Genomic DNA, 27,548 nt, shown 5'->3' on the forward strand with positions numbered 1-27,548 from the left:
CTGCGTGGGTTCGATTCATTTACATTCAGTTTTTTAATGCAATAATTCAGATTAAAAAATAATTTCAAATTACATTATTTTAAAAAGCGTTAAGTCATCCATATTGAAATTAAATAATTCAAATTCATTAATTCAGATCCAGATTTTAATGGCACAAATATCAGGCCAATACTCCTCAATTTTTTGTTTCTTTTCGTATATTCGGGCTGCCTTCACCTTCACCTCACTGGATGTAATACCAAGTCTTAAGACTTTAGGTCGAGGGGGAGTTCACCATTTCCAAATCGTTAGTAGGGGGGTGGGTGTTGATGGGTGGGGGGACGATGAGAAACAGGGAAAATTGATCGGAGTTGTGAGTCTTTGTTATCTGGAAAATCCTGTTAAATCCTTCGTCTTTACAGCTTAAAGCGTGCACGATAATTTGAAGTTAGTTAATCCTCTCCTCCTCCTTTTCTCTTTAAAGGGGAGAAGTTGTCTCCGGGTAGTTGAAAAGGAGGGTGCTAGCGCATAGCCAGGCCGTGCCACATTCTCGAGTTAAGCGTCTGTGCTCTTGGGCAACACTTTTTCCCGGCATAGGAAGTTTACGGGCTTCACCTGGCGACGAGCACAGTGGCTGCGCTGGCACAAGCAAGCATTGGCGTGGCGACTGCCCGCATGCGGCGGAACCGCCACGGACGACTGTGGCTACCTGAGGGGTTTCGGACAAGTGGGAAAATAAGACATGAGGCAGTGAGAGAAGATCACGTGGAATTGCAGTAAGTTGTAGATTTTTATTTATTACTGATGATCTTTTGAAGGATTGGTGTCAAAGCATGGAAATGATAGAAATCTATTTAGCCATTTTCTTAATTATGCTGAAACGAAGATTAATTGAGGGAATTACTTGGAAAGAAATTAAGTAATACAAATATTGAAAATATATATATACATATATATATATATATATATATATATATATATATATATATATATATATATATATATATATACACATACATATATATACACATACATATATATATACACATACATATATACACATACATATATATATATATATATATATATATATATATACGTACATATATATATACACATACATATATATATATATATATATATATATATATATATGAAGCACTTTCAATTTCGTCAGCTGGGTATGATGACAATTAGGCTTTTGTCTAGTCAATGATGATGACAAGCCTAAGTCTGATTTTATTTTTTATATATTTATATATTTATATATGTATATATGTATATATGTATATATATATATATATATATATATATATATATATATATATATATATATATATATATATATATTTATATATATTTATATATGTATATATGTATATATATATACATACATACATATATACATATATATATATATATATATATATATATATATATATATATATATATATATATATATATATATATATATAGATATATATCTTTTCAATATGTTTATTACTTAATTGCTTTTCCAAGTAATTCCCTCATGTGTATATTTATATATTATTATTTTTAACACAAGGTATAGTTTGTGTAACTTTGGAAATCAAACTCTCCCAAATTATAATGCAGCAAATTAGTTTCATAGAACAAGATATATTAAAACTTGAGAAAATGAAGTACACAAAGGGGTTGCATATAAAGCCAAGAAAAACAAATTTTCATCACCCACATTAAGCTGGCGGCGCACTGTGAGTATTCTGCATTTCCAAATTTTGATGTGTTGCTACTCCCAACTCACTCCGAGTGTCCTCTAGTCTTGGGTGGGCAAACTAGTATTCCACAAAGGGCCTCAGTGGGTGCGGGTTTTCATTCCGACCCATCAAGAGGACACCTTTTCACCAATCTGGTGTCTTTCAAGCACAATCAGTGGATTGCAGTCAGGTGCTTCTTGTTTTCTGCAGAAATCTCATTGGTCAAAGTGTCTGTGCTGGATCGGTTGGAACAAAAACCTGCACCCACAGTGGCCTTCGAGGACCACTTTGGCCACCCCTTCTAGGTCCAAGTCGCCGCACAGAAACCAATTGAATGTGTATGTCAGTCGGGCTGGTCCATATATTAAAATGTCACTCATACAAGGTTTTTGTCAAAACTAGTACAGCATTTCCAATCTTGCCCTCCTACTTGAAATGAAAAACAAAAATGTGATAAAAATAATTTTAAAATGCTATTGTGCTCAGGACGTGTTAATTTTGCCATCATGGTCCGTTCCCTCCGTTTATCTTCAGCTGACTTCCCAGCCCCCTGCTTTTGTCTGTAAATACCATGCCCCCACGCCCATGAGAAAATAGGAAAAGCTTTCCCGGTCCGCGGTGAGAAAAATGTTGGGGATCGTTGATTTAATAGTGAACAGTTATTAAATGGGCTGATCTAGAAATAACCAATATATCAATCAGGCTGCTATATCGGGAGACTTTTTGTACAGAAGGTGTCACTGATTTTTTTTTCTCCCCTGCTGGTCACAGGCTGAGAAAAAAACAATTGGACATTTTGCCCAACCGGCAGGGAGGCGACCTACCCACGGATGACAAATGTTTTACCGTAAGAAAGGTGCCGGATCTCCTTTTGAACGTTTCCACTTAAGAGCAAGATATTTTTCCTCTTGGGTTTGTCTCTCAGTTTGACGAGGGAGCAGTCCTGGATGACGATCACAGGCAGTGGACACGGCAGCACCTGAAGGCAGCTGACCTACGCGTCCCCGGTGGGGTCGACGGAGACACTGTGGATGTGAATGTACGCGGGCCCGGTAAGTGATTTGTGCATGATTCCATGCCATTGACCACCTTCATTATGAGGAATTTTACAAACCTAAATTCAATTCCTGATTTTGGTTAGCTCAGGGTGGAGTTGGCCCCTCTCTACAACACACCACAAGAAATGCACCGACTCACAATGAAAGTCACATTTCTCTGCTTTAACATATAGTCTATTCTCTGGGAGGCGTCTTAAAACCATGCAGACATGTTGACGATGTTCGCCTGAATTCCGGGAAAAAATTAAGATGTCATCCAAGTAAACAAACAAAGAACGTTCAACATGTCATGGAAAATATTGCTAAGATTTTGAAAAACAGCCAGTGCATTAGTGAGGCCAAAAGGCATAACCACCCCACAATGAAGATTTGCAGCAGCTATGTCAAACAGCCTGCACCCTCTGACCGATGCTTACCATTCCAACTCCCAAACGTTACAAAAATTCATGTGACGTAAGTTGTGTTCTGATTCAGAATTCACAATTGTGGGATAAGAGAAGGCACGAAAAGGCTCCTTCATTTCCAAAGCCAAAAAATGTAAACACTCTAATTTGAAAATAAATTTATTTCTACATTTTTTGCTTGATTCACAAAATTAATCTTGTGTGCAAAGCTGTATCCAGTTTTTTGCAAAAAAAGTACAGTGTCGCCAAACTTTGACTAAAAATATCCCTTGATGTTTTAAATGGGGATCCATTAATTTCCTATTGAAACTATAGATTGACTATATATTTTTCTTTCCTTGTATTTGGGGTAATTTCTGGATTGACAACTTTTACCTGAGTAATAGTATTCTGGAGTAATGTTACCTTTACTAGAGTACAACTTTTGGCTATCCTATTTTTTTTGTTTATTTGTTTGTTGTTGTTTTTGCACTTCCCTACTAATTTTGTTGACTACTTATTTATTTATTACTTATTTATTGATTATGTATTTGTCTGTTTGTTTGTTGTTGTTTTTGTGCACATTGTGGTGAGGCTTTAAATCTAATTATACTTATATAATGATAATAAATTTAATTCAATTCAACACATTACTAACCGCTTCTGGCACCTATGTCAGATGGTTTCACGCCGCTGATGATAGCGTCATGCAGCGGTGGTGGTCTAGAGACAGCAGCCGTCGGCGAAGAGGATGTGTCAGCTGGCGTGGTGGACAACTTCATCTTCCGAGGCGCCAGTCTCCACGAGCGAACGGAGCGCAGTGGTGAGACAGCACTGCACCTGGCCGCCCGTTACGCTCGCTCTGACGCTGCCAAAAGCCTGCTGGAGGCCGGTGCTGATGCCAATGCACGAGACAATGCCGGCAGGACCCCGCTGCATGCTGCCTTGGCTGCTGATGCCCAAGGAGTCTTCCAGGTCAGACCATACAGAAATACTGTGATCATTCACTACTTTGCGTTTTTTTATATTAAGTATAAAAATAAGTTCATAAAAATATCAAAATTAATGCTGAAACTCACAAGCGGAAGACAGGAGATGAAAAATGGCGGAAGTCAGGGCATCATTCTGAAGAAGAGGCGAAATTTCACCGTGGAAGAAAAATGACACGCTAAATAAAAATGTAATTTTCTTCGGATTACATTTCGCATCGCACACAGAAAGACTAAACCAAGCCTATTTCAGGCATTGTTTGGATTTTGAATCACCGTTTAAAATGCCTCCTAAGCGTCCTGCATCATTCTATGGCATCATAAATGAATAAAAATGTAATTTTCTTCGGATTACATTTCACATCACGCACAGAAAGACTACCCCAAGCCTATTTCCAGCATTGTTTGGATTTTGAATTGCCATTTAAAATGCCTCCTAAGTGTCCCGCATCATTCTAAGCCATCATAAATGAATCTACCGAGCATTACATCAAGAAGGAAGAAGCGAACATTGGGAAGACGGCAACAGTATCTTTTGCCAAGGACATCAAGCGAGTGGTAACCACTAAATATCAGCATCCAGTCAGAATCGTAGCCATATCAATTCGCGATTAAAAACCAAACAGTTAATAGTAATTTAGTGGAGTCACTCAGTGCCCCCCGAGGAACCGAATTTCCTTTGTCTTCTTTTAAATAAAAATTTTAATAAAATAATTTTATTTATTGCCTTTTATTTTAAAAATACTCGCTCAACGTAGGAAGTGCGTAGTCTGTTTAGAGACGATCCCATTTAATATGCACACGCCCAAATGTTAATGTGTTTGTGTTGTCGAGCGGGTTTTTGCCGTTTTATTTTCTTTAATAAAGAATATAAAGAATATGTGAATTTCCTTTGTCTTCTTTAATAGTGGTTAAGGTTAGGCGAACTGTCTGGCGAGGAAGTGTCCGGCGACGAATTCTCCGGTCGACGAACTGTCCGGCGACCAAACGTCCGTTTGACGAAACGACCAGGGACGAAGCGTCCGTCGACGAAGTGTCCGTCGACGAAGTGTCCGTCGACGAAATGTCCTGGTACTACTAGTGAGGCTCGTGGTTTTATTGCAAGCAAGGGCTGGTTTTAAATGTTTAAGAAAAGGTATGGCCTAGTAAAAAGTGTTTTGCTGTCTGGGGAAGCCTCCTCGGCAGACAAAGAGGCAGTGAAATGGTACGCCAAGGAATAGTTCCCTCTCATAATTCAAGAGTGATTGGTTATCTTCCGTTTTTAACATGGATGAGACTGGGCTTTTTTGGAAGAGGATGTCTTTCCGGAGATTCTTATTCAAACATCATCTAAAAGTGTGGATCATCACCATGTCTGGGAATACTGCTGGTTCACCATTTATGTTTTTTTATTCCTAGTTGTTACCACTCGCTTGGTGTCCTTGGAAATGAATACCGTTGCCGTTGTCCGAATATTCGCTTCTTTCTTGGTATAACGCATGGTAGATTAATTTATGCTGCAATGGTGTGCTACACCTTTAGCATATGTATCAGCGTCACTTTTCGATCATTCTGTTATGAATGAGTAAACCGATTAAAGATGAATCCACAACAACTAAGGAATGAAGGAGTTGGTATTCACAGAAATTAGTATTTATTAAACAAAAAAACACCCAAAAATGTGAGCATCAAAAGGAGATAACAAAACAGCACGACCGAGTCAGCGAATAAACTAAGGATCAAAAGGTAGAACAAAACAGCACGACCAAGTCGGCGAATAAACTAAGGTTTTCAAAGTACAAAAACACAAAATACAAACGTCAAAAGTCATAGCGAGGTGTTAGACAAGCAGGGCGGTAAGCAAGGGCAAGGCACTCAATACTCTGACAATCCGCCGGCTGTTGCGAGTGTCCTTAAATATCAGATGTGTCAATCAGCTACAGGAAGGCTGATTCCCCCCACCTCCTTGGCTTATTCAGCTGCTTAAAAGACACGTCACTGTAGGCGACAGAACATGACAGTACCCTACCCTCAACGGACACTCCCTGGCTGCCCACCTGGTTTAGCAGTATTTCAGTGGAAATACCTCAAAAGTGACGGGTCGAGAATCCAGGAGCGGGGAATCCAGGAACGTTCCTCAGGGCCATACCCCACACAGTCGATCTAACACTGCACCCCCCCTCCCCCCTACCCTGCCTATGGTAGTTGAGAATAGTCCACACAGTGTTCAGGGGGCCACCATCGACCAGATGAGGAGGCACCTGTGGAGGATTTAGAGAGCAAGAAGACACCGGCATGAGCAGGGAGACGTGGAACACAGGATGCACCTTCATAGAGCTGGGGAGTTTCAGCTTGATGGCAACTGGATTCACGATAGTATCTACCTCAAATGGGCACATAAACTTTGGACCCAGCATTCGAAATGACCCAGGGAGAGGTAGATCCCGTGCAAACAGCCAGACCATCTGGCCAGGTTGATAGGTTGGGGCAGGTCTCCTATGACGGTCAGCGATCATGTGAGTACAAGCCGCTGTGTGAACCAGTGCTGCCCTAGTATCCTTCCAGACCTTGTGGGCATGTCGAAGGTGGATTTGCACTGACTGAACTGCCACCTTAGCTTCCGGGCAGGGTAACAGAAGCGTTTGATATTCATACGCGCGGATGAAGGGCAACCTACCCGTCGCTGAGCAGACAAGGGTGTTGTGAGCATACTCGATCCATAGAAGATGCGAAGCCCAGGATCCCGGGTGTCATAAGCAAATATAGCGAAGAGCCGTTTTCAGCTCCTGGTAGGTCCTTTCTGTCTGACCGTTGGATTGAGGATGGTAGCCAGACAAACGGGCCTTGCAGAACGCCTCCCGGACTCGTGAGACAAACTGGGGCCCACTGTTCGACATCGACGCGTGGCCCCACTTCAGTATTCTGGCGCGTTGGGTCTCTGGAATGAATTGTTTGTCTGGGGGCAGCCCCCAGGCACTGTAACTCCCTCCAATGCCTTCCTCACGAAGTCCTCGACTTCCGATCTCAATGCGCCCACAATCAGGGAGACGGGAGGACAGTCTCCTCAGAGGCTGCCTCCTCTGCCAGTTCGCGTAACCTTGACAGGGCATCAATCTTGGCATTCTTCGAGCCCAGGTGGTGGGTGATAGTGATAGTGAAATTGAAATGTGCAAGAAACATAGCCCAACAGGCTTGCCGTGGGTTAAGGCGGTTGGCGGCCCTAAGGTATTCCAAAGTCTTGTGGTCTATGAAGACCTGGAACGGTGCCCCCGCCCCCTCCAACCAGTGCCCCCATTCCTGTAATGTCTGGACGATGGCTAGCAGCTCCCGGTCACCGATGTTATAATGTATCTCTGCTGGGCTGACGAGGTGGGAGTAGAATGCGCAGGGGTGCAGCCTCTGGTCAACTGTAGACCCCTGGGACAGGACTAGAGGTAAGATTGGGCCAAAAACACCCAGCCCAAACCGACCTGGCACATGGGTATTAAAGCCTGGCCTGAGGCCGACCAATTAACTTGATTTGCACGCCCAAGCCCAAAGCGAACCCAAAATTTCATATTTTATTTGTAAGGGGTGATTTATGTTAAATTAAAGTCTGTATTTTGTAATTAAATCTAAGTAACAAAAGACTGTATAAACATTTAAATTTTTTATATGATAATATAGATGTTTGACGATCAGCACTTTTGCCAGTACAGCTATTTAAATGCCTAATCAGCGTCGATATGCCAGTCTTTTTGCTTTCGTATGAAAGCAAAGTGCCACATTGACTACATTCAGCGAAGACAACACAAGTTTCTGTTGCGTATTGAACAATCAATTTGAAACTTTTCCACACTTCACTCTTACAAGTGCGTGTTTGTCTTTTCAGTTCTCCTCTCTTTAGTCGATCCTTAAGTTCTTGTTCCTCCATATTGGAGATACCAGGTCAAAATATATCCGGACTTGCGGAGGGGAAGACGATTAAGACGACGGCGTTCACATGACGTGCGCTGAGCATGATCTAGGTCTGCAGCTCCTGTTTTGTGGTTACATAGGAATTACATTACAGCACCTTCTCTTTTTTATCCAAATTATTGCTTAGTTTTGTATTTACCCATTGCTTTAGTATACATTTTAGAAGCCCGACCCGACACAAACCCAAAGTAATGATTGACATTTTAGGCCCGGACCGACCCGAAATTTAGGTCGGGTTGGGCTCAGGCTAGGCCTTAAGATCTCACCTCTAGACAGGACCGCCCCGACTCTGGAGCCTGATGTGTCAACCTCAACCACCAAAGGTAGATCAGTGTCAACATGAACAAGTACCAGAGTGCTCGTGAATGCGCGTTTCAAACTGACAAGAGCGGCCTCGGCCGCCACTGACCATATAAATGGCCGGTTGGCAGAGGTCATCCTGGTAAGTGGCTCAGCCCTCATACCATAGTTGTGGATCAACTGCCTTTAGAAATTTGTAAAGCCCAGGAACCTTTGGAGGTAATTTTGTGACTTGGGGGTTGGCCACTCCGCCACCGTCCTGATTTTGGTTAGCTCAGGGCGGAGTTGGCCCCTCTCTACGATAAATCCCAGGAAATGCACCGACTCACAATGAAAGTCACATTTCTCTGCTTTAACATATAGTCTATTCTCTGGGAGGCGTCTTAAAACCATGCGGACATGTTGACAATGTTTGTGTGAATTCCGGGAAAAAAAATAAGATGTCATCCAAGTAAACAAACAAAGAACGTTCAACATGTCATGGAAAATATTGCTAAGATTTTGAAACACAGCCGGTGCATTGGTGAGGCCAAAATGCATAACTAAGTATTCAAAATGGTCCAGTGGAGAGAGACTTGTCTTTCTTATCAACAAAGAAAAATCCCAACCCTAGTGGTGACAATGACGGGCAGATCACGCCAGCGGAGAACGAGAAGTAAATATAGTACTCCCTTAATGCCTCCTGCTCAAGCTCTGAGAGGGGTCGTCTATGTTTTTTTTGGGGGGGAAACGATGCAGACTTTAAATGGTGAGCATAGCAAAAGGTGCTCCACGTCTCTACTTGCACCCTAGCTCAATGTATAAGGGTTGTGTACCCTCAGCCAAGAGAGGCCCAGAAAAATTGGAGTTGTTTTGCATGGGATAATGAGAAAAGTGCAGACCTCACAATGGTTTCCAGATAGTTTAAGACTTAGTGGTGAAGTTACAGACCTAACATCCACCACAAGTCGCCTATCGAGATCACAGTCTTTTGGGAGCGGAAAGCGTGGTCAGTGGACATTTAATTGTGGCGACTACACCTGGGTTCATAAAACAGTCATCTGCCTCCAAGTCAATCAGAGCAGAAACTCTGAAATTATTCTCCTCAAAGAACTCCAGGTACTTGCGACTTAATAGTCTCCTGACGTCCTAATTCCTTTATTGTGCCGTGCGGGGACTGACATAAAGGGGTGAAGTCATTGGGGGTCTTTGTTGTCTCTCCTACGAGGGCAGCACGTCACAGGTGGCCACCTGGTGGCCTGGCAAGCCGCAATATAGGCACATGTCAGCTCGTCTCCTCCTCCGCTGTTCTGCCAATGAGAGACGTCCCCCGCCGAGTTGCATGGGTTCCGCTCTCGTCGCTCTTGCTCGCACTCCCGTAGACGATTATCCAACCGGTTGGCCAAGGCGAATAGCTCCTCCAGCCCGGTTGTGTCATCCAGAGCAGCCTGTTCATCCTTGACCGTGGGAGTTAGCCCACATCAAAAGATACCGCATAGTGCTGCGTTGTCAAATCCACATTCCGCCAAAATCTGAAATTGAATCACGTAGTCAGCCACGGTCAGATTGCCCTGAACAAAGGCAGCTACCTGCTTACCTGCCCCTGACCGGGTGATCAAAACCAAAAAATGTTCTAATACGGAAGCAACACCTAAACACTCCAAAAGGGAGTATCAGAAATCACCCAGAAGTGACCAAAAGTGAGATAAAAATTGAGTAAGTAACTCCGCATCAAAAGGAACTGACAAACACGAGGTGACCCGCAATGTTGAAAAATCAACCAGAATCCAATATCAACAGGAAGTACGACAAACGATCAAAAGTGACCAAAAGGATCAACAGGAATTGAACAAAAATAAATTAAATGTGACCCAAAATGTCAAAAGGTCAACAGGAAAAGACCCAGGAAGGCCCCAAGCTCAGAATTAAGTGACTCCAAATCAACTTTAATTGTTCAGAAAGAAAAAGGAAGTCACCCAAAACTCACAAAAAAATAGAGGAAGAGATGCCAAATCAATAGAAAGTGACCCAAAAAGTAACAGTGGCATTAAATGCTAAAAAAACAGCTAAAAAACAGGGTGTGACACAAAATTGATAGAAAATACCCTGATAGGCCCCTTAACAAATAACATGAAAATTATAAGTTGAGGGTTCAATCCTAGGTTCGGACCGTCCTGCGTGGAGTTTGTATGTTCTCCCCAGGCTTGCGTGGAGTTTGTATGTTCTCCCCGGGCTTGCGTGGCGAACATGAATGGTAGGCTGTTTGAGCTTGAGTTTGATTTATTTAATAAGGGGGACAGCACATATTAATGAACATATTCATATTTATGTTAATGAAAATATTTACGGTATCTTCACGACTATATGGCGCACCGCATTTAAAGGGGCAGTGTCAGTAACAAGTGGTATTTCTGTATTTGACACACACACAAGATGCACCGCGCTGGCTTTGGCAAAAACTCGAACAACAGTGCAAGCAGACACGTTAGTCCAAGCGGCCAATATCCGTTCAAAAATAATGGCGTAACTAGCCCGGCGCTGCCTACCACCCTTCGTAAAGCTGTGTTCGCCACCTATCATCCATTGTTCCCATGCCGCTCGCAACTTTGCTTTGAACGCCCGGTTGATGCCGATGTCCAGCGGTTTTCAAGCATCTGTTGTTAGTGCCTTTAACAACAGTGCAAGCAGACACGTTCGTCCAAGCGGCCACAATCCATTCGCTAATAGTGGCGTAACTAGCCCGGCGCTTTAGTTAAGCCACCAGGAATGACGGCAAGCTCAGAATTCATTTTCGTGGCTTGGTTTTTCACCGCTGCTGCGAGATGGGCACGTGCAAATCAACTCAGCTTCTTCTTGACTTGGCGAAGCTTGTTCTCCTGCTTCCTCCATTTGCTAACCATGGATTCGTTGATCTAAAATTCCCTCGTGGCTGCTCTATTCCCATGTTCCCCTGCATAATTGATGGCTTGAAGTTTGAACTGAGCTTCGTAAGCGTGTATTTGTATAATATTCATTTTCAGGGGGCATTAGAAACCAAACCGAAATTGTTTTGCAATAAACACATGCCCATACTATATACGGGGTACCCGAACATTTCGTCGACGGACACTTCGTCCCCGGACGTTTCGTCCCCGGACGTTTCGTCCCCGGACGTTTCGTCCCCGGACGTTTCGTCCCCGGACGTTTCGTCTCCGGACGTTTCGTCCCCCGACGTTTCGTCCCCCGACGTTTCGTCCCCGGACGTTTCGTCCCCGGACGTTTCGTCCCCGGACGTTTCGTCCCCGGACGTTTCGTCGAACGGACGCTTCGTCGCCGGACATTTCGTCGACGGACAATTCGGCGCCGGATTCGTCGCCGGACATTTCGTCGACGGACAATTCGTTGCCGTATTGGCTCGCTCTCAAAATTATAATCATGTGAGAGAGAGAGAGAGTTTTTACTGTTGAAAGCGATCAACCAGGTAATCTCTCGCTCTCAAAGTTATAATCATGAGAGAGAGTTTTTACTTCAGATTGTTCAAAGGAACTTTGACATTAAAATAAAAGGCAAAAAATAAAATTATTTTATTAAAAATTATGTGCAATGGCTTGTAGGTACTGTTTGTATTGTCATCCTTGAGAGAGAGTTTTTACTTCAGATTGTTTAAAGGAACTTTGACATTAAAATAAAAGGCAATAAATAAAATTATTTTGTAAAAAAAAATATTAAAAAGAAGACAAAACAATTTCACAGATGGAGTATTTCAACACCTTGCTGTATTGCAAGTTTTCTCACCTAGAAATGTACATTGTATGTGCATGGCCACTGTGAGAGAGATAATCCAAAAAGGAAAAATATATCACTTTTTAGCGATTTATTTGCGTGATGCCGCTGCAAATCAGTATTTGCACACCAGTCTATCAGTTAAAATTCCTCAAAATAAATGACCATAGACAGTAAGGCTTTTTTTCTTTGAATCGTCGCGGGCTAGGGGATAGTGGTTAACGTTAGTTGTTAAGGTTAGGATAGTCACGAATGACTATGCAAACAGTAGCTACAAGCCATTGCACATAATTTTAAACAAAATAATTGTATCTTTTGCCTTTTATTTTAATGTCAAAGTTCTTTTAAACAATCTGAAGTAAAAACTCTCTCATGATTATAATTTTGACAGTGGGTGAATCCGTCGACGAATTGTCCGTCGACGAAATGTCCGCCGACGAATCCGGCAACGAATTGTCCGTCGCCGAAATGTCCGGCGACGAATCCGGCGACAAATTGTCCGGCAACGAATCCTGCGACGAATTGTCCGTCAACGAAATGTCCGGCAACGAAATGTCTGTTCGACGAACTGTCCGGTGACGAAGCATCCATGCGACGAAACGTCCGGGGACGAAGTGTCCGGCGACGAAGTGACCGTCGGCGAAATGTCCGGTCACGATATATGGGTACCTTGTAGCGGCGTGAACTTAGCGTCTGACCCCACCCACGTCCACCTTCTCTCTATATAAGAAGCGTGTCGGCAAGAAGTGGCCTCAGTCAGGCTTTAAGGCTTACACACGCCGCTCCGCATTATAAGGTGCCCTGTCTATTTTGGATAAAATTTAAGACTTTTTAGTGTGCCTTATAGTCGTGAAAATACGGTAAGTAAATATGTGAGCCGAGGGCTAATTTCCATCTTTATTGAACGCCCTCTGGTGCAAACTTACATATTTACAAATATTGGATTGGATTGGATTGGATTGGATACCTTTATTCATCACGTATTCGGGAAATTTCGTTGTTCCAGTGGCAAGAGGGTGAGGATGCAAGAATAGGAAAGGCATTTTAGACATAGATAGGTAATAAGTTGGTCCAGAAATAAATACATGAATAAATATATAATCAAATAAGCGTGTTGCTTAGCACATATATACATACATACATACACATAAATGTACATGCATGCATACGGTAGGTCTTAACACACAGCCATTTTTTTGTTAAAGAGCCTGACAGCTGATGGGAGGAAGGATCTGCGGAAGCGCTCCTTCCTGCAATGAGGGTGCCGCAGTCTATTGCTAAAGGAGCTTCGGAGGGACTCCACAGACTCATGCATGGGGTGGGAGGTGCTGTCCATGATGGACATCATCCTGGTCAGCATCCTCCGCTCTCCCTCCTCCTCCACAAAGTCCAAAGGACAGCCCAGAACAGAGCTGGCCCTCATGACCAGCTTATTCAGCCTGTTCCTGTCCCTCTCCGTGCTCCCGCATCCCCAACAAAGCACTGCATAAAACACTGTAGATGCCACCACAGTGTCGTAGAAAGTCCTCAGCAGTGTCCTGCACACTACAAAGGACCTTAGACTCCTCAGTAGGTAGAGGCGGCTCTGACCCCTTTTGTACAGGGCATCTGTGTTTGTGGACCAGTCTAGTTTGTTGTTGAGGTGAACACCCAGGTACTATATGTTCATTAACATGGATATAAATATGTTCAATAATATGTGCTGCCCCTTATTAAATAAATCAAATTCAAACTCTAAATTGCCCCTAATTATGAGTGTGAAAGTAAATGATTGAATGTCTCATTGTCCCCTGCCATTGGCTGGCCACCAATTTATGGTGACCCCTGCCTGGTGCTAGTAGTATGTTGTGGCACCCCCTACGACCCATGTGAGGATAAGTGGTACATAAAATGAAAGAATAACATGAATAGGAAGTGACCTTTAAATGCCCCCAAATAAATTGAAAGTGACCCAGAAACGCTATAAATATAAACGCAAATGACCCAAAAGTGTCCTAAATTCATTAGGGAGTGACTCTAAATCAACACGAATTGACCGGAAATTAACACTAAGTTACCTAAAATACCCAAAAATCAACAGCTAGTGTCTAAAAATCAACAATAATTGATATGTAAATGCCTTAAATTGAATATGGAGTCAAATATAAATGACCCACAATCAGTGAACCAAAATGAACTCAATGTCTCCCATTGACAGCACTACATGTCCAATTAATTTGGCCCACAGAAAAATGATGTTGTCAGTAAGGAATGGCTAAACTTGCAACTTGTTTGCTTTGCTTAGATTTTGATCAGGAATCGCGCCACGGACTTGGATGCCCGCATGTACGACGGCACTACACCCCTCATCTTGGCTTCCAGACTAGCGGTGGAGGGGACGGTTGACGAGCTCATTAATTCTCACGCCGATGTCAATGCCGTGGATGATTTTGGTAAAAAAAATAAATTAATTAATAAAATATTACAAGATGCTATTTCTGGATTTTTTCCCTGTGTATCATTTATCATTTCCTCATCTCATCTCATTTTCTGAACCGCTTTATCCTCATTAGGGTCGCGGGGGTTGCTGGAGCCAATCCCAGCTATCTCCGGGCCAGAGGCACAGGACACCCTGCATCGATGGCCAGCCGATGTTTATCATTTCCTGTTAATTTGAATACGTTTATCTGGCAGTTCTTATAAATTTTCTATCAGTTCCTATTATTTTGAGCATACTTATAGGGTCACTCTGCTCTTTTGTTTTTTTTATTTATTACTTCCTGTACATTCTGCAACATTCCATGGTCACTTTCTTTAATTTCTTGATAAGTTTCTATTAATTTGGGGGCATTTCTTTGTCACCTCTTGTTCATACCTCACTAGCGCCTTGACAGGCCACTTCCTGTTGATTTTTTGTCATTTAATGTCCAGAAATGAAGAGAAAACGTTCAAAATTATGTAAACTCCCTATTGATTTAGGGGCATTTCCACATAACTTCCTGGTTACATTTCTGTTCTCTTCCTGATGATTTGCAGTCACTTGTTGATTTTGGGTCATTTCGGGTCACTTCCTTTTATATGTAAAGCATTCTTCCTTCTAACGACACAGTCCGTACTTTCTCCAAGGTAAATCGGCACTGCACTGGGCCGCCGCTGTCAATAACATGGAGGCCACCATCGTTCTTCTCAAGAGTGGGGCCAACAAGGATATGCAAAATAACAAGGTAGGCAAATCAGCTCTTTGTGAGTAGGAAAAAAAACATCTATAAACCCTTTCTACAGAAAAATAAATAAATAAAAAATATTTAAATATAGCATCAACTTAAAATGCAATTTATAGATAAATTGCATGCAAATGTTTTGCTCTTACTTTCTGTAGATTCTCGGTCATTTCTTGTACATTGTGGATCGTTTGCTGTTTATTAAAAGGTCGACTTTCACAGATTTTTACACAATTAAAAGAAAAGTCTCTCAGAGTATTATAAAATAAATGATCAGGACTCACACAGATTCATAATTATTGAAATTGTAGCCAAACAAGCATTCATGTAATTTTGCCATCAGCTTTCTCAAAAAACAATAACATTATGAGAATACAGGAGAGGGGAAATAGCCAGGGGTGTACGTAATTTATTTAAAGGATTACTCAAACGAGGCCTGTGTTGGTTTTCTCTTGGTACTCCGGTTTCCTCCTACGTTCCAAAAACGTGCACGGTAGGTTTGTGGGACAATCTAAATTGCCCCAAGGTATGACTGAGTGTGAATGGTTGTTTGTCTCCTCATGCACTGCGATTGGCTGGCCACCAATTCAGCACCCCCCGCGACCCTAATGAGGAGGAAACAATTCAGAAAATGAGAGAGAGATAAATGTTTTGATCATGTCTTCATTACTTGTATTTACTATTCAAATCAGTCAAACACAGAGGAGGCTCCCAAATGTTTTCCTGACTGCTTTAGGAACATCCATTCTTTCACAATTATATCACTGTCAAGTTTTTAAATGACTTCATATATCTTAAGAATGTTGTGTTGTATTGCCAAAATCGTGGAGACTTTGTAGTTCCCGGGGCCACGTTGAGGGATCAAATATTAAAAATTGGTCACAGGACTTTAGGAAGTCTTATCTAATTTCAAATTCTTGAAATAATCCTCTGAGTTGGTTTGAGTTGTCTCTGTCAGCATCATCATCAGAAAGAGAGTGTATCCTTTAGTGACCTTTACTAACACGCAAAAGTCCCACCATTAGTTCATCTTTACAATCTCCAATGATTATAGTTTTCTTCTGAAACTTCAAGGAGGAGTTCTTAAAATGTTACCAATATGGAGCATTTTGGCCAGAAAACGCTGAAATCAGGCCACCTGACGGTGCAGTGGTTCTTCCACCTGCCTTTGGTGTGGTCAGTCTGGGTTCAATTCCCACTCGGTGGCAGTGTGAGTGGTTGTCTGTCTCTGTGTGTGCCCTACAACTGACTGGCGACCAGTCTAGGGTTTATAGATGTATAAATGGATATACAGCTAGTTCCTTTGTTTTTTTGTTGTATATGCCGCAGACATTTGGGTTTCAGATAGAGAGAGGAAATGACACGGGGGTTCAGAGTTCTAGTTTTCATTTTGTGGTTGTCGCATCGGGATGTGTTGGGCCACCCAGAAGGATGAGCTCTTGCCCGAAGATAGTTGGGTTAGTCTCCAGCAACCCCCCAACCATTTTGAGGATGGCGAGTATGGAAGATGAATGATTGAACACAGAAATTGCTCTGTCAATTGTAGAAGATGCAAAGGATCATAAATTCCCCAGATGTCCTGGATGTTATTGTAAGAAATATTTCTCTTCACCATGTATGCCGCAATTCCCTTCAATCGTCTGTTCGCACCTGGATTTAAATGGTAGGCAGTAATCTTGATATTTTAAACAGGGTTTCATGCCTCCAAGAGACCACCTGAAAGACCACCTTTCAGCCTCTCACATCCGCTGTATGCTCGTATATCGAAATTTGTCTCATATCTCAAGAGAAATATTTCCCTGAAATTTTACTCGTATCTCAAATTGCTTGTATGTCGAGCTACCACTGTACGAGCATACAGGGGATGAGAGAGGCTGCTCATAAGAACATCATGGGCACTGTCTTTCTGGTCGCAACTCCCTCGTGTAATGTCTCTATGGTCGCAACTCCCTTGTGTAATGTCTCGACGAGCACTGGGCGGAGCGTTGCATTTTTTCAGTGTTTTGTTTCCCGTTAGTCAGTGCGGAGCGATCCCTAATGTGAGAGGAGTATATACTACTTCTCGTTGGCAAGTGGTCGTGCTTTATCCTATTATGAGGACATTTGTGTGCATCATTTTGGGAATATTTTGAAGGGAAAACAAAAGCAAACAACCCTCGATAGGTTGCATCTGAAAGTCAGGGTGGAGGCGGGGCAAATAGAGCCAACCCGGGAGAAGAAAGGTGTAAAATGTAAAACAAAATTTGAATGAAGTTTAGTGTAAGGTTAGATTAAACTTATTTTTGAGTGTGTCTGCATCGTAATCCAAGTTCATTTAAAAATGTTTATGTGCGTTGCCGTGCAAAAAGTCTCTCTCCCCCTCGCCCCCCTCTCTCTCTCTCTCTCTCTCTCTCTCTCTCTCTTCCCTCCGTGAAATCCGTCTAATTTTACTACTATTAAACACATTTCAGTACTATTGACCCACTAGTTATTTGATACTTTGTTAATAGATGGCAAATGACAACAAATAAAAATGTTTTTTCCAATCCAATATCCGTTTTTTGGTGTGTTTTTTTTCAGATGGTTGGAACGAATTAATTTGTTTTTAGTTCATTCCTATGGAAAACGTTCATTTGAGTTACGAGTAAATCAACATACAAGGTCAGTCCCGGAACTAATTAAGCTCATATCTCGAGATACCACTGTATAGTGGAGATGGAGCGCTGCTGACTTCATCTTGGGATGTTGTGAATCGGTGGTCCGAATACTTAGAAGAACTCCTCAACTACACCGACACGCTTTCCCATGAAGAAGCAGAGCCAGGGGACTCTGGAGCGGACTCTCTTATCTCTGGGGTTGAAGTCCCCGAAGTGGTTAAAAAAGCTCCTCGGTGGCAAGGCCCAGGGTAGATTTTCACATTTTTTATGAACTTTTTTTTCCAGAAAAAAATCTGTGACTCTGGCTTTCTGGCCAGCAGTGAAATGAGAAGCTGATAGGTATATTATTAGGTATACTTTAATCAAATCAGAGAGACATCATTTGACATACTCTAGCTACAAACTTGCAAGGAGAATCACTCCCGACTCGTCCTCGTCCAAGATGATTCTGAAGAGCAGCATCCTCCTCTTTCCATTTAGTCGCGCATAATTCAAAACATCTAAGCGAATCTGATTCAAACAATTGCATAAGCTAACTGGATAACACCATCGAGGTCAAAAACAACTGCAACAATAATCGCATATCAGGTATTCATTAATAACTATTAAGGTCAGAACTCAAAAACAATTCCATTGGAAATTAAACAAACGAGCCTCCATTCGGCAAAACAATTCTATATCAAGCGAACCGAGCGTCATAATTTGAGAAACATATGTGAGTAATCCCGGAGGTTGATTGATAACCATCCGCTGAATCAACAACAATTTAAGCGTCCTTCACAGATCTTCATTGCGAACTTGTATCTGGGGAAAGGGTCGAGGCGTGTCCTCCAGTAATCAGTCCTGGAGCGAGGACTCGGTGAAATGTTAAGTCTCTAGCTGGAGCCAGCTGTCCTGGAGGGTGACCCCGAGCTTGCCCCAGTCTCAAATTAAAGACACTCTTATACAAAAATAATTAAAATGCATACATCTATAATAGTATCCCAGAATAACCCCAACAGAAGCGAACTGTGTTTTTTTGTTAATTATACAAAGGAAAGTACTATGGATTATGGTTCAGTGAAGTCAAATCTATTGAATTCAATAATATACCCCCCGAGGTCCTTGGTTTCTCGATTTCTAGATATATTTCTGGGGCACTTCCTTACACTTTGATAGTTTTTAAGGTCAGTTCCTGTTAATATTGGATTATTTCTTTTTACTATTGTCAAGGAGTTGGATGTCTAGATATTGAGTTAATTTTGGGTCACCTTCTGGTTAATTTTAGGGCACCAAAATAAATATAGTCTTGATACTGGCACTATGCAATCTAATATCAAAAGAAAGTAAACCCAAAATGCCCCCAAATCAACAGGATTTCACTCTTCATTAGGAAGTGAGTCTTAAATGCCCCCAAATCATCAGAAAGTGACCCAAAATGCCCCCAAATCAACAGGATTTTACTCTTCTTTAGGAAGTGAGTCTTAAATGCCCCCAAATCATCAGAAACTGACCAAAATGAACAGCCCCGTGGTGGGTTTTGTACACAGGAGGAAACCCCTCTTTTCCTGGCAGCCCGGGAAGGGAGCTACGAGACGTGCAAAGTCTTGCTAGAGCACTTTGCCAACCAGGAAATCAGCGACCACATAGACCGCATCCCAAGGGATGCCGCCCAGGAGAGCGTGCACCATGACATTGTGAGTCTGATGGACGAACGTGTTCCACTGCCAGCTTCTCCTGCCACCTGCCCCTCATCAGAAAGAGCAGTGAAGCCTCCTCGCAAAGCCAAGCCATGCCACATGGACACCAAAGGGAAAAGGAGGAGCCCCCAGGTAGAGGTGAGTACAATAGCCCAAAAGTCTGCCAAAGTAAGATTAGTGTTACTTCCATTCCTTAAGAAATTATTTATAATTCATTCATCTTCCATTCTGCTTGTCCTCATAAGGGTTGATTAAGCCTATCCAAGTAGGGGCAGTAGGTGGTATTAGAATAGATCGGATAGGATCGGGGATGGGACCGGGGACGGGCACCGGGGACGGGCACCGGGGACGGGCACCGGGGACGGGCACCGGGGACGGGCACCGGGGACGGGCACCGGGGACGGGCACCGGGGACGGGCACCGGGGACGGGCACCGGGGACGGGCACCGGGGACGGGCACCGGGGACGGGCACCGGGGACGGGCACCGGGGACGGGCACCGGGGACGGGCACCGGGGACGGGCACCGGGGACGGGCACCGGGGACGGGCACCGGGGACGGGCACCGGGGACGGGCACCGGGGACGGGCACCGGGGACGGGCACCGGGGACGGGCACCGGGGACGGGCACCGGGGACGGGCACCGGGGACGGGCACCGGGGACGGGCACCGGGGACGGGCACCGGGGACGGGCACCGGGGACGGGCACCGGGGACGGGCACCGGGGACGGGCACCGGGGACGGGCACCGGGGACGGGCACCGGGGACGGGCACCGGGGACGGGCACCGGGGACGGGCACCGGGGACGGGCACCGGGGACGGGCACCGGGGACGGGCACCGGGGACGGGCACCGGGGACGGGCACCGGGGACGGGCACCGGGGACGGGCACCGGGGACGGGCACCGGGGACGGGCACCGGGGACGGGCACCGGGGACGGGCACCGGGGACGGGCACCGGGGACGGGCACCGGGGACGGGATCGGGGACGGGATCGGGGACGGGATCGGGATCGGGGACGGGATCGGGGACGGGATCGGGGACGGGATCGGGGACGGGATCGGGGACGGGATCGGGGACGGGATCGGGGACGGGATCGGGGACGGGATCGGGGACGGGATCGGGGACGGGATCGGGGACGGGATCGGGGACGGGATCGGGGACGGGATCGGGGACGGGATCGGGGACGGGATCGGGGACGGGATCGGGGACGGGATCGGGGACGGGATCGGGGACGGGATCGGGGACGGGATCGGGGACGGGATCGGGGACGGGATCGGGGACGGGATCGGGGACGGGATCGGGGACGGGATCGGGGACGGGATCGGGGACGGGATCGGGGACGGGATCGGGGACGGGATCGGGGACGGGATCGGGGACGGGATCGGGGACGGGATCGGGGACGGGATCGGGGACGGGATCGGGGACGGGATCGGGGACGGGATCGGGGACGGGATCGGGGACGGGATCGGGGACGGGATCGGCGACGGGATCGGGGACGGGATCGGGGACGGGATCGGGGACGGGATCGGGGACGGGATCGGGATCGGGGACGGGATCGGGGACGGGATCGGGGACGGGATCGGGGACGGGATCGGGATCGGGGACGGGATCGGGGACGGGATCGGGGACGGGATCGGGGACGGGATCGGGGACGGGATCGGGGACGGGATCGGGGACGGGATCGGGGACGGGATCGGGGACGGGATCGGGGACGGGATCGGGGACGGGATCGGGGACGGGATCGGGGACGGGATCGGGGACGGGATCGGGGACGGGATCGGGGACGGGATCGGGGACGGGATCGGGGACGGGATCGGGGACGGGATCGGGGACGGGATCGGGGACGGGATCGGGGACGGGATCGGGGACGGGATCGGGGACGGGATCGGGGACGGGATCGGGGACGGGATCGGGGACGGGATCGGGGACGGGATCGGGGACGGGATCGGGGACGGGATCGGGGACGGGATCGGGGACGGGATCGGGGACGGGATCGGGGACGGGATCGGGGACGGGATCGGGGACGGGATCGGGGACGGGATCGGGGACGGGATCGGGGACGGGATCGGGGACGGGATCGGGGACGGGATCGGGGACGGGATCGGGGACGGGATCGGGGACGGGATCGGGGACGGGATCGGGGACGGGATCGGGGACGGGATCGGGGACGGGATCGGGGACGGGATCGGGGACGGGATCGGGGACGGGATCGGGGACGGGATCGGGGACGGGATCGGGGACGGGATCGGGGACGGGATCGGGGACGGGATCGGGGACGGGATCGGGGACGGGAGCGGGGACGGGATCGGGGACGGGAGCGGGGACGGGATCGGGGGGCGTGAGCGGGGACGGGAGCGGGGACGGGAGCGGGACGGGAGCGGGGACGTTAGCGGGGACGGGAGCGGGGACGGGAGCGGGGACGGGAGAGGGACGGGAGCGGGGACGGGATCGGGGACGGGATCGGGGACGGGATCGGGGACGGGATCGGGGACGGGATCGGGGACGGGATCGGGGACGGGATCGGGGACGGGATCGGGGACGGGATCGGGGACGGGAGCGGGGACGGGAGCGGGGACGGGATCGGGGACGGGAGCGGGGACGGGATCGGGGGGCGTGAGCGGGGACGGGAGCGGGGACGGGAGCGGGACGGGAGCGGGGACGTTAGCGGGGACGTTAGCGGGGACGGGAGCGGGGACGGGAGCGGGGACGGGAGAGGGACGGGAGCGGGGACGGGAGCGGGGACGGGAGCGGGGACGGGAGCGGGGACGGGAGCGGGGACGGGAGCGGGGACGGGAGCTAGCAAGCCTGTTACAGCCGGGAAAATGGTGTGTGCGGCACTTTCAGTGTGCCAACTTAGCTCCACAGGCAAATAGTATATTGTTGTTTTGATTTAAAGCCATTTTCAAAACGGACTATGCCAGAAATATGACAGGACAGGCTCAACTTTCATCATTAGCTTCGATGGCGATAGGAAAGAAGGAAGAAAGAAAGGAGGATGGATATAGTGTAAATTGGATTTTTGGTGAGTAAAATATGGCTATGTTCCTAAATAATATTTCAATTGTGGGCCAAGTTCTGATACCTGAAAAGCTGCAGTGTTTGTATTTAATCACTAAATGCTGCTAGGATGTGGATTTTACCCCAGTTTAATTTTTGCCATTTCGCCATTGACGTCCATCGCTGTCTTTTCCCGAGGAAATCACCCCCCCTGGCCTGGTTGTAATGTCTCAAAAGCTCCAGTATTTGTATTCAGTCAATAAATGCTGCTAGGAAGTGGATTTGTCCTAATTTTAGTGCATTTTTTGTCTTTTCACGTATGGACGTATTGACGTACATCGCTGTCTTTTTACCAGGGAAATGATACTCCGGGCCCGGTTCTGATGTCTAAAAAGCTCCAGTATTTGTATTTGATCAATAAATGCTGTTTTCGGCTGGATTTTACCCCATTTTCGGGCAATGTTTGCCCCTACGCCATTGACGTTCATCGCTGTCTTTTCCCGGGAAAATCACCCCCTGGCCTGGTTTTAATGTCTGAAAAACTCCAGTATTTGTATTTAATCATGAAATGCTGCTAGGAAGTGGATTTTACCCAATTTTTGTGCATGAATTTATTGATTATTTTTTATGTGTTGCAGCTGTAGCTGCAGTAGAGGTTTTATAGCCATAAAATAGTTTTTGAGGGTTGGAATGATACATTGAAGGCGCTACCAGAAAATGCACCGCCCGCCACTGATATATATATATATATATATATATATATATATATATATGATATATGATATATGATATATATATATATATATATATATATATATATATATATATATGATATATGATATATATATATATATATATATATATATATATATATATATATATATATATATATATATATATATATGATATATGATATATATATATATCAATTTGAAGATTAGTGCTGAAAACAGGGGCACATATTGACAACAATTCAGTTCGACATCTCTAGGTCATAGTAAATGCATTCTTTATTCATCTGTATTTTTGCCAGAATTTTTTGGGGGGGCCGAAATATTGAACTGGGAAATTCACATATGTTTCCTGCTTCCTTCCACTATATAAAGCTAAGAGCATCTTCTGTGTTTATTCCTAATAAGTCAGTTGTTTTTCCATTTTAGCACCAAGGACCAAGATAATTAACATTTCTGGGTCACTCACTGGTCTCGCTGTTTATTTTGGGGCATTTTTAGTAACTTCCTGTTAATTACAAATCACATCCAAGTGTCACTTCCTGTTGATTTTGCAGCATTCCTGTTGATTTGGGAGAACTTTTGGGTCACTTTCTGTTGATTTTGGGGTACCAAAACTTGCTAGTTTCCTTTTTTTTATTACTTTCTAATTTTTCTCAAAAGGTTACACACCTCTGCCCACAAAACATCAAAAAGGAGGTCCGCTTGGATAGCTCGGTCATCCTGTCCCCGACCAACTCCTCATTGCCCCGCCTCCACCATATGCCGGCTGGCTGGCTCTCTGGCATGATGGGTGCCCTTTGCCCAAGGCCTCCTCCGATGACGGCTTACGGCGGCACGTGGATGGCAGCTTCCTACTTCCATGCTGCCGACCACCACTTTCTTACACCTTCACCCGGTTCACCCGATTGCTGGTCCAGCTGCTCACCACACTCCAATGTCTCCGACTGGTCGGAGGGGATCTCCAGTCCGCCCGCCAGTGTGATGGGGGGGACGCTAGCCCGAGCACTTTAAGTGGATCGCCTGCGTAAAATCCCGTGCCAAAAAGGCACGGCACTGTAGATAGAAGGTTCTACGCAGAATTATCACATACACAGTATATTTATTAATTCGTTTTCTGAACCGCTTATCCTCTTAAGGAGTGAGGGTGCTGGAGCCTATCCCAGCCAAGCACCAGGCGGGGGACACCCTGAATCGGTGGCCAGCCAATCACAGGGCACCAGTAGAGGGACAATCATTCATGCTCACACTCGTACCTAGGGACGATTTGGAGCATTTAGACAGCCTACCATGCATGTTTTGGGTATGTGGGAGAATACTATTAGAGGAAGAGAGCTCTTTCTTCCTCTGCAGCTTTGATTAATGTCGGGTAGTGTGAATGTTAGTTGTAGAAATGCAGGCTGGAGATGATGAAGTTTGTTCTAAGCTTTTATTCCAGAATATTCTGGGCGCAGGTGAATTACAGAGCACCCTACGGTGGTATAATCCGTCAAGAATACAGAAGACAGATAATAATGATAACTAGGAGGTCAAAAACAAGGTGACAATTTGTATGCATCAAATTCGAACATAACTTGAGCATTTTATCAGACATTCTTCTTTGCTGGTTAGGATGGGACATTCTAAGGCTGCTTCTGCAGCGATTCCTGGCCGCATCAGGATGGTAACCACTAAGATGATGGGCATCCCTGCCAATGTCTGTGTTGAAGAGAGTATCATGTCGAACACCACACAGAGGGATCTCACACCTTTTCCTCTGGGCTGAGTAGAGCTAGGGGTGCAGTCGGTTTCTTCAGGACCTTGGGGTTAGACTACACGGTCCCATGTTGACTCACCGGGATTTTTCTGCCCGTGTACAGTAATCCCTCGAATATCTCGTAAATTGTAGACCAGACAGGACCGTGATAATCGAAAAACCGCGAAGTAGGATCACCCCTATTATTACTACCATAATACGTTTTCGCGCCTATACAAGTACACAAGTACAATTATTAAAAAGTCTCATTTCCTCTCATTTTCTGAACTGTTTTATCCTCATTAGGGCTGTGGGGGGTGCTGGAGCCAATCCCAGCTGTCTGTGGCCCAGAAGCAGGGGACACCCTGAATCGGTGGCCAGCCAATCGCAGGGCACAAGGAGACGGACAACCATGCGCACTCACACCCATATATATCTAGAGTCAATTTAGTGAGTCCAGTCACCCTTTCATGTATGTTTTTGGCATGTGGGAGGCAACCGGAGTACCCGGAGGAAACACACGCAGGCCCTCGAGAACATGCAATCTCCACACAGATGGACATGACCTGGATTCGAACCCCGGACCCCAGAGCTGTGAGGCTGACACGCTAACCACTTGCACAAGCCTTATCAAAAAGTGTATTTATTAAATATTACAGCTATAAGCATATAAGAATACTCTAATGTATTAATAGCTAAATATAATCTATATGTAAATGCAAATATTTTAAGTACTGGATTCACAGTGAAAATAGTTCCTTTCCGCTTGATTAAATCCTTTAAAAAACAGGTTATTGGGAGCTTTAGTCCAAATCTTTTTTTGTCAGATTCGAGATGCATTGGATCATCGAAAGAATCTTCAGGAGGCGTCGTAGGGGAGCTTTTCAGGAGAAGCTTTTGCGAGAGTTTTTCGGCGCACAAAGTTGTTGATGGGGAGTTGTGACCACTGTTTCTTTTTTGGTACAGATATAGTTTTGTTAAGGACATGAAACTGTCAAGACGATTGCCATATTCCATGGCTAAGACTGTGTTGTCATCAATCTCTGGGGCACTTTGCTTCAAACTGTGAGCCATATTGAAAGTTTCTAGCCGATTTCTCAAAGTACTAATACCACGTTTTTTATTATTATTGGCATCATTGTTTGGCAGAAAATTAGGTAAACTTCCACTTCGATCCTCCGCGATGCCCTAGCTGTCAATTAACCGTCCAGGGATCTCTATTTTCAGATAAGTGCAACGGCATGAGCCCGTTGGCTGCACTTAAATGGAATCTCAAATTCCACGTTGCCCCTCGGATCGGCCAGCCATCCGCGCAATAAAAGGGCTCTATTTTTCGACAAGGGCGATGGCGTCCGCCGTAAAGTCGCCCGGAAGTTCCACTTGGAAAAATTTCTGGGAAATTCCACAGTCAGCTCCGCCGCGGTGCCCAGCCATCTTAGACACCTAAAGGGCTTGATTTTCGGACAAGGGTGATGGCATCTGCCGTAACGTTGCCCAGAGGTTGCACTTGGAAAGATTTCTGCCAAATTCCGCCGTCAGCTTCCGCCACGACGTCCAGCCATTTTAGCCGCCCAAATGGCTCTATTTTCGGGCAACGCCGATGGCGTCCGCCGTAATGTTGGCCGAGGCTCGCATTTCTGATAAAAATCCACCCTCCCAGAGGCTCACGGCTGCTCAGAAAACTATTTTCAGATAAAAATGACAGCCACTGCCCGATGTCCACCATTTCTTTTTCTAGGTGCTGAGTTCAGTGACTGTCCTCTGTTTCCACCCTTTTCTTAGTGGCAAGCGGAGGACAGGGAAGTGGCTTCCGCTTGTGAGTTTCAGCGTGGATTTTGACAATTTTTTTTTAAATTCAAAAAATTCTGGGATGTTGTGAAGCCGCGAAAGTTGAAGCCGTGAAGTGAAGACGGATCACAGTACAGTAATACCTTGACATACGAGTGCCCCGACATACGAGCAATTTTAGATACGAGTAAAATTTTGAGCAAATATTTACCTTGAGATACGAGAAAAATTTTGATATACGAGCATACAGCCAGGTGTGGTCAACGGCTGCTTTTGAGAACAACATGGGCACTTTCTTTCCTGTCTCAACTCCCTCGTGTAAATGTCTCTACGAGCACTGGGTGGACATTTTTTCTGTGTTTTTTCCCCGTTATCAGTGTAGAATGGCAGAGCTTGCTCGCCAATATGAGATAAATTCTACTTCCCGGGCAAGTTGGCAAGTGGTCGTGCGTTATCCTATTGTAAGGACATTTCTGTGCATCATTTTTGGTACATTTTGAAGGGAAGACAAAAGCAAACAACCCTCTAAAGGTTCCTCTCTCTCCCCTCTGCGAAATCCGTCTACTTTTAGTACTATTAAACATCATAACCACTAGTTATTCATTACTCTAATAATACATGGGTAATTAGAACAAATAAAAATGTTTTTCCATTCCAA

The 27,548-nt window shown here is 45.6% G+C and overlaps 1 protein-coding gene across 2 annotated transcripts; it reads left to right on the forward strand.

The window, feature by feature from the left end:
- The first annotated feature begins 505 nt into the window (after positions 1 to 505).
- LOC144093204 (neurogenic locus notch homolog protein 1-like) lies at positions 506 to 27,548 on the forward strand. 2 transcript variants are annotated; one of them, XM_077626537.1, is made up of 8 exons: positions 506 to 755; positions 2,490 to 2,565; positions 2,644 to 2,770; positions 3,839 to 4,134; positions 14,410 to 14,557; positions 15,231 to 15,328; positions 19,491 to 19,778; positions 24,031 to 27,548. In XM_077626537.1, the coding sequence occupies exons 1-8, from the start codon at positions 655 to 657 to the stop codon at positions 24,379 to 24,381; spliced, it is 1,485 nt and encodes a 494-aa protein (XP_077482663.1). In that variant the 5' UTR covers positions 506 to 654; the 3' UTR covers positions 24,382 to 27,548. The 2 variants fall into 2 exon arrangements, with proteins under 2 accessions (XP_077482663.1, XP_077482664.1); XM_077626538.1 differs by lacking the exon at positions 19,491 to 19,778.

Source organism: Stigmatopora argus, chromosome 18, assembly GCF_051989625.1.
Source record: "Stigmatopora argus isolate UIUO_Sarg chromosome 18, RoL_Sarg_1.0, whole genome shotgun sequence".
In the NCBI taxonomy this organism is placed as follows: domain Eukaryota; kingdom Metazoa; phylum Chordata; class Actinopteri; order Syngnathiformes; family Syngnathidae; genus Stigmatopora; species Stigmatopora argus.